The 6892-nt window shown below is 40.5% G+C and overlaps 1 protein-coding gene across 1 annotated transcript; it reads left to right on the forward strand.

Moving 5' to 3' along the window:
* The first annotated feature begins 2016 nt into the window (after positions 1–2016).
* On the forward strand, positions 2017–2763 carry LOC115215776 (cilia- and flagella-associated protein 251-like). Its single transcript, XM_029785075.1, has 2 exons — positions 2017–2203; positions 2270–2763. Exons 1-2 carry the CDS (start codon positions 2017–2019, stop codon positions 2761–2763), a joined length of 681 nt encoding a protein of 226 aa, XP_029640935.1.
* Positions 2764–6892: the final 4129 nt, after the last annotated feature.

Raw genomic sequence — 6892 nt, forward strand, 5'->3', positions numbered from 1 at the left:
CAACTTCTTCAAGTACCACTTGAAAAGGAAAGTGAGAGTAGAGAGGCAAGTTTTGTCTAGCGAACGTTTTAAAAAAAGATAGGTGAATGTAGCAAGGATGGCACGAATGAATGACGAAGCCACCTTGAGCATAATCCTATGAACCCAGAAATTGAAAACAGAGGGTTACCCACTTGCAACCAATGTGTGGTAACATATAACAATATTGACCAAGGTTACCGTGGTCTTTTTCGTAGGCTTTTCTTCCCACGGATAAACCTTACTTGCTTTCCCCTTACACCAAACATCATGACACTGTGATACACGATCCATTGATCGTTTTTTTTTCCTCTCCCCCTTTTTTCTCTTTCTTCTTTTTTCATTTTTCTTTCTTTTTTCCGCTTTTTTTTTCTTTTCCTTTTTTTCTTTTCTTCTTTTTTTGTTCTTTTTTTCCTTTTACGATCCCTTTTGATCGAAAAACCTACGCCACCTTTTTTTTCTCCCCCAAAAAGAAAAGCTCTACCTTGTAACTTGTCCCATCTGCGTGCAGCCCTGTGTGGCCAATAAAGAAACTTATCTATCTATCTATCAATCCATCCATCCATCCACCCATCTATCCATCTATCTATCTATCTATTCTATCTATCTATCTATCTATCTATCTATCTATCTATCTATCTATTTTATTTATCTCTATCTATCATCTATCTATCTATCTATCTATCTATCTATCTATCTATCTATCTGTCTGTCTGTCTATCTATCTATCTTTATACATTATGTTAATAATATCTTACAGAATGTGAAACAGACGAAAAAGACAAAAATGGTGTTGCGAATGATACAAACGAGATAAGTGAAGAAGCGAAAACCGAGGAATGAAGTGAAGCAGAGAGGAATCACCAAAGTATAAAAGAAAGCGTTCATTGAACGAAAATTAAGAAGAAAAAAAGGAAGGTGACGCTAGTGAAGAAGAGAAAGCCGACGATCGAAGAAGTGAAGGAGTGAATGAAAATGAAGAAGAAGTGACTGAAGGTGACGGAAAAGAAGAAGAGAAAGCCGACGAACGAAGAAGTGAAGGAGTGAATGAAAATGACGAAGAAAGACTGGTGCTGAACGTGACGCTGTGAAGAAGAGAGAAAGCCGACGATCGAAGAAGTGAAGAAGTGAATGAAAATCAAGAAGAAGTGACTGAAGGTGACGGAAAAGAAGAAGAGAAAGCCGACGAACGAAGAAGTGAAGGAGTGAATGAAAATGACGAAGAAAAGACTGAACGTGACGCTAGTGAAGAAGAGAAAGCCGACGAAAGAAAAAGTGAAAAAGAGAATGAAAATGAAGAAGAAGAGATTGGAGGTGACGGAAAAGAAGAAGAGAAAGCCGACGAAAGAAAAAGTGAAAAAGAGAATGAAATTGAAGAAGAAGAGACTGAAGGTGACGGAAAAGAAGAAGAAAAAGCTGACGATCGAAGAAGTGAAAAAGTGAATGAAAATGATGAAGAAGAGACTGAAGGTGACGGAAAAGAAGAAGAGAAAGCCGGCGAACGAAGAAGTGAAGGAGTGAATGAAAATGAAGAAGAAGAGACTGAAGGTGACGGAAAAGAAGAAGAGAAAGCCGGCGAACGAAGAAGTGAAGGAGTGAATGAAAATGAAGAAGAAGAGACTGAAGGTGACGGAAAAGCAGAAGAGAAAGCCGACGAACGAAGAAGTGAAGGAGTGAATGAAAATGATGAAGAAGAGACTGAAGGTGACGGAAAAGAAGAAGAGAAAGCCGACGAAAGAAGAAGTGAAAAAGAGAATGAAAATGATGAAGAAGAGCCTGACCTGAAGATGACGGAAAAGAAGAAGAGAAGCTGACGAACGAAGAAGTGAAGGAGTGAATGAAAATGATGAAGAAGAGAATGACTGAAGTGACGGAAAAGAAGAAGAGAAAGCCGACGAAAGAAGAAGTGAAAAAGAGAATGAAAATGATGAAGAAGAGACTGAAGGTGACGGAAAAGAAGAAGAGAAAGCCGGCACGAAGAAGTGAAGGAGTGAATGAATGAATGAAAATGAAGAAGAAGAGACTGAAGGTGACGGAAAAGCAGAAGAGAAAGCGGGCGAACGAAGAAGTGAAGGAGTGAATGAAAATGATGAAGAAGAGACTGAAGGTGACGGAAAAGCAGAAGAGAAAGCTGGCGAACGAAGAAGTGAAGGAGTGAATGAAAATGAAGAAGAAGAGACTGAAGGTGACGGAAAAGAAGAAGAGAAGCCGACGAAAGAAGAAGTGAAAAAAGAATGAAAATGATGAAGAGAGCCTGAAGATGACGGAAAAGAAGAAGAGAAAGCTGACGAAAGAAGAAGTGAAGGAGTGAATGAAAATGAAGAAGAAAAGACTGAAGGTGACGCTAGTGAAGGAGAGAAAGCCGACGAAAGAAGAAGTGAAAAAGAGAATGAAAATGAAGAAGAAGAGACTGAAGGTGACGGAAAAGAAGAAGAGAAAGCTGACGAACGAAGAAGTGAAAAAGAGAATGAAAATGATGAAGAAGAGACTGAAGGTGACGGAAAAGAAGAAGAGAAAGCTGACGAACGAAGAAATGATGCAAAGGAACCAAAAAAAAAAAATAAGAAAAAACATTCAGTTAACGAAAATGAAGAAGAAAAGACTGAAGGTGACGGAAAAGAAGATGTGAAAGCCGACGAACGAAGAACTAAAACAGTGAATGAAAATGAAGAAGAAATGTCTGAAGGTGACGCTAGTGAAGAAGCGACAGCTGAAGGACAAATAGCGAAAAAAAATCACTACTGAGCCGAATTCTACGCCATAGACACACAATTTTTTATTAGTTTATACTAAAAAATTACTTTTAACATTTGCATCTGAAAGAAATGAGGTCTAAGCTGTCTTGTGGAATATAAAATTAGGAAAAAAAAATTTTGCGTTTTATTTGATGATTCATAAATTTTGTCCCCTTCTGGCAGAACCTTAGCACCTCCGTCAAAATACCCTAGCGACATTTGTTACGGCGCTCTGTTCTGAGTGGAAACTCTTTCGATCTCGACTTTTGCTTTCATTCTTTGTCTGTTGATAGAAGTAGACGAAACTCTGAAAGAACGATTACTGTTTTTGTTGTTTAACCCTAGGTGAAAGCTACCGGAAGAGACCTTTCGTTAAACGCCTTCCCTTTGCTGGTCAGTGACGTGGCCTGAACATTGCCATATCGGTGGTTGCTCTCGATGCAGAATCTTTAGGGTCGTAACATTTAAAAAGAAATAATAATAGCTGAAGTATAACATGCCCTTTGCCCTATCCCCTATTCTTACATTTCCCCGGGCGTAGTTAGCCATGCTACACAACTGTTCGTGGCTTTAACCTTTGTTTTGGGGTATGTAGGACAGAATTATCTAAAGCAGTAGTTCTCAACCGTGGTCCATATTGTCCCTGAGGGTCCAAAGAAGATTTTTATGGGTCCACGCAACAAAATAGTAAATTGGCAATCCACAATTACATTTGAAGGGCTTCTGAACAAATTTTGTTTTAGATGTATATATTGGTATGTATTGCAAGAAACGTGGAGGCACATGGCTTAGTGGTTAAGGTATTGAACTCATGATCGTAAGGTTGTGGGTTCGATCCTGGATCGGGCGATGCGTTGTGTTCTTGAGCAAAACACTTCATTTCACCACTCGGCTGGCAAAAATGAGTAATCCTGCGGTGAACTGGCGTCCCGCCCAGGTGGGGAATTTCTACGCCACTGAAACCGGGAAACCGACCCTTATGAGCCTGGCATGGCTCGAGAAGGAACATTTATTAGTGAAGGCACATGGCCTAGTGGTTAGAGCAGTGGACTCGCGATCGAGGGATCGCGGGCTCGAATCTCAGACCGGGCGATGTGTATGTTTATGAGCGAAATACCTGAGCTCCACGCGACTCCGACAGAAGGTATTGGCGAACCTCTGCTGACTCTTTCGCCACAACTTTCTGTCACTCCTTCCTTCTGCATCTTGCAGCTCACCGGCGACGGACCGGCGTCCCGTTCAGGTGGGGAACCTATACGCCAAGGAAACCGGGAAACCGGCCCTAATGAGCGGGGGGGGGGGGGGGCTCGAGAAAGAACAAACATTGCAAGAAGCAGCTAGGTTTCTTTCTCTAGCATTTTACATAGTTCAACCGACACAAGTTCCTGTGTGAATAGCAAAATAGGAATTTTGAAAGAGGTTTCTATAAAACTAGTTTTTAAACATTGAATGGCTATGAGGGGTTCACCAGAATAAAATAGAAATCAAAGGGGTTTATAGATAAAAGAAAATGGTTGAGAACCCCTGATCTAAAGAGTCTTTCTTTTAAATGTGTGAAGCATATCTGGCTGTTACTTCTCGCAATTTGACATGCAGCCTATATTCTCTTTCATCTGTTTTATTTTCAGGTTCAAGAGTTATCTTGTTTAAAGGTAAATACCACGACACGTTAATAGTCTTCTTCGTCCTTGGGAAGGTCCGAGGCATAGGCTTTCATAACTGTTTCTGGTTTAGGTAAAGGGCTAGTAATTTTTGAGGGGAGGGCATTAAACGATAAAATCAACCCCAGTACTTCGCTGATTCTTCAATCTATCGAACCCGTAAAGATGAAAGGCAAAGTTGACCTCGGAAGAATTTGAACTCAGAACTTAAAGAGCCGGAAGAAACACGCAAGGTATTTTCTCCGACGCTGTAGCGATTCTGCTGGCGCTTGCTTTAGACTAATTTAGATTCAATAATTCTGATTCAGGTACAAGATCAGCAACGCTGAGTGTGAGCACAGTACTTAGCTGGTACTTTATTCTATCGACTTCGAAAGAGGAAAGACGAATTTGATCCCGGTCGTATTTCAACTCAGTCAAGAGCCAGAGAAAGTTCTTTATGGCATTCTTTTCCCGACACTCTTGCCAGTCTGCCAACTCGCATCCATGTTTCTGTCCATGGATTTCTTTTATTTTTAAAATCTTTTACTTGCTTCAGTCATTTGACTGCGGCCATGCTGGGGTGCCACCTTAAAGGGTTCTTAGTCGAACAAATCGACCCTACGACTAACCTTTTTAAACCTGATACTTATTCTATCGGTCTCTTTTCCTGAACCGTTACAATACGGTGACGTAAACACACCAACATCGTTTGTCAAGAGGTGGGGAAGGGACGAACAAAGACACACAGAAATATCTATATCTATCTATCTATCTATCTATCTATCTATCTATCTATCTATCTATCTATATATACGATGAGCTTTCTTCAGTTTCCGCCTACCAAAATCCACTCACAAGACTTTAGTCAGCCCGAAGCTATAGTAGAAGACACTTGCCCAAGGTGCCACGCAGTGGGACTTAACCCGGAACCATGTGGTTGGGAGGTAAGCTTTTTACCACACACACACACACACACACACGCGCGCGCGCGCGCGCACGCACACGCACGCACACACACACATACACACAGACATAACAGAGTTATTAGTGAGGGATTATCAATCTGGGCAAAATACTTTATAATCTCTCTGCTAGAACACCAGGCTAACAATATTGTTTAGATTAGTGAAGAATTTCGCATAATCTTGTGGCAGGATACGTGGTTGTACTTCATCACCATTCTGTATTGTAAATCCATGGTTGTGTTCTAGTTATACTGGCTTTTACAGAGTGATATACAAGTATACAAGACAAGGCATAAATAATAGCCATTACATATTTATCTTTATTGTAGTAAATTCGAATTCCAGCTGTTTCCAGTCGTCATTATAGGTTGGTTATGGATAAGTTTACTCAATCAGTTGAGAAGAATTGATCGACCTAGAAAATTAATGCAACTTTCGTCAGATACATTTCAAGTTAGAATCAAGCAGAACACCAAATACCTGTACCGTTCCTTCAGTGTTCTCTTTGGTTCTAACCCGAAATGACTGACGAAAGTAGCATTAATCTTTTTAGGTCGTTCAATTCTTCTCAACTAATCAATGGGCTGATTGAGTAAACCTATCAATAACCAACCTATAATGATTACTGGAAACAGCTGGAAGTCAAATTTACTACAATAAAGAAAAATATGTAACGGCTATTATTTATGCCTTGTCTTATAATACATATATGACACAGTAGAGAGGAAATTTATTACAGTAGACATTACCGTATTGAGAGCTGATGGGTTGGCTGTAATTTACATACGTTCGTCGTCATACTTTAAGTGGATCAGTCCCTTGTCAATGCCATCAGTAATTTAAGTCTAAGACTAACTATTGCAGCAAGCCCAGATATATAAACCTAACGACAAAGTTTTATGCAACACTGGTTTCAGATTTTGGCACAAGGCCAGCAATTTCCTTTGAGTGAGCAAGGGGATTACATCGATCCCACTGATCAGTTAGTACATATTCTCTTGGCCCTGAAAGGATGAAAGGTAAAGTCGGCCTCGGTGGAATTTAAACACAGAGCGTAAAGACGGACGAAATGCCGCAAAGCATCATGTCCGGTGTGCAAACGATTCTGCCAGCTGGCTACCCTAAAGTCATATGTAATACTGATTTCAAATTTTGGCACAAGGTCAGTTATTTCAGGGGCAGGTGCTCAGTGGGCTATATCGACTCTATTGCTCAACTGGTACTAATTTTGTTGACCCCGAAAGGATGAAAGGCGTAGTCGACCTCGGCGTAATTTGAACTCAGAACGTAAAGACAGACAGAATACCTATTTATTTACTACCCACAAGGGGCTAAACACAGAGGGGATAAACAAGGACAGACAAACGCATTAAGTCGATTGTATCGATCCCAGTGCGTAACTGGTACTTAATTTATTGACTCCGAAAGGATGAAAGGCAAAGTCGACCTCGGCGGGATTTGAACTCAGAACGTAGCGGCAGACGAAATACCTATTTCTATTTCTTTACTACCCACAAGGGGCTAAACACAG

This window comes from Octopus sinensis, linkage group LG9 (genome assembly GCF_006345805.1).
Source record: "Octopus sinensis linkage group LG9, ASM634580v1, whole genome shotgun sequence".
Taxonomy (NCBI): Eukaryota; Metazoa; Mollusca; class Cephalopoda; order Octopoda; family Octopodidae; genus Octopus; species Octopus sinensis.

What these genes read in the sequence shown, in the direction of transcription:
- LOC115215776 (XM_029785075.1), top strand. Translation starts at nt 2,017, where the DNA reads ATGAATGAAAATGAAGAAGAAGAGACTGAAGGTGACGGAAAAGCAGAA. An exon ending in TGAAGAAGAAGAGACTGAAG is followed by an intron (nt 2,204 to 2,269) that starts GTGACGGAAAAG and finishes AATGATGAAGAG; the next exon opens with AGCCTGAAGATGACGGAAAA.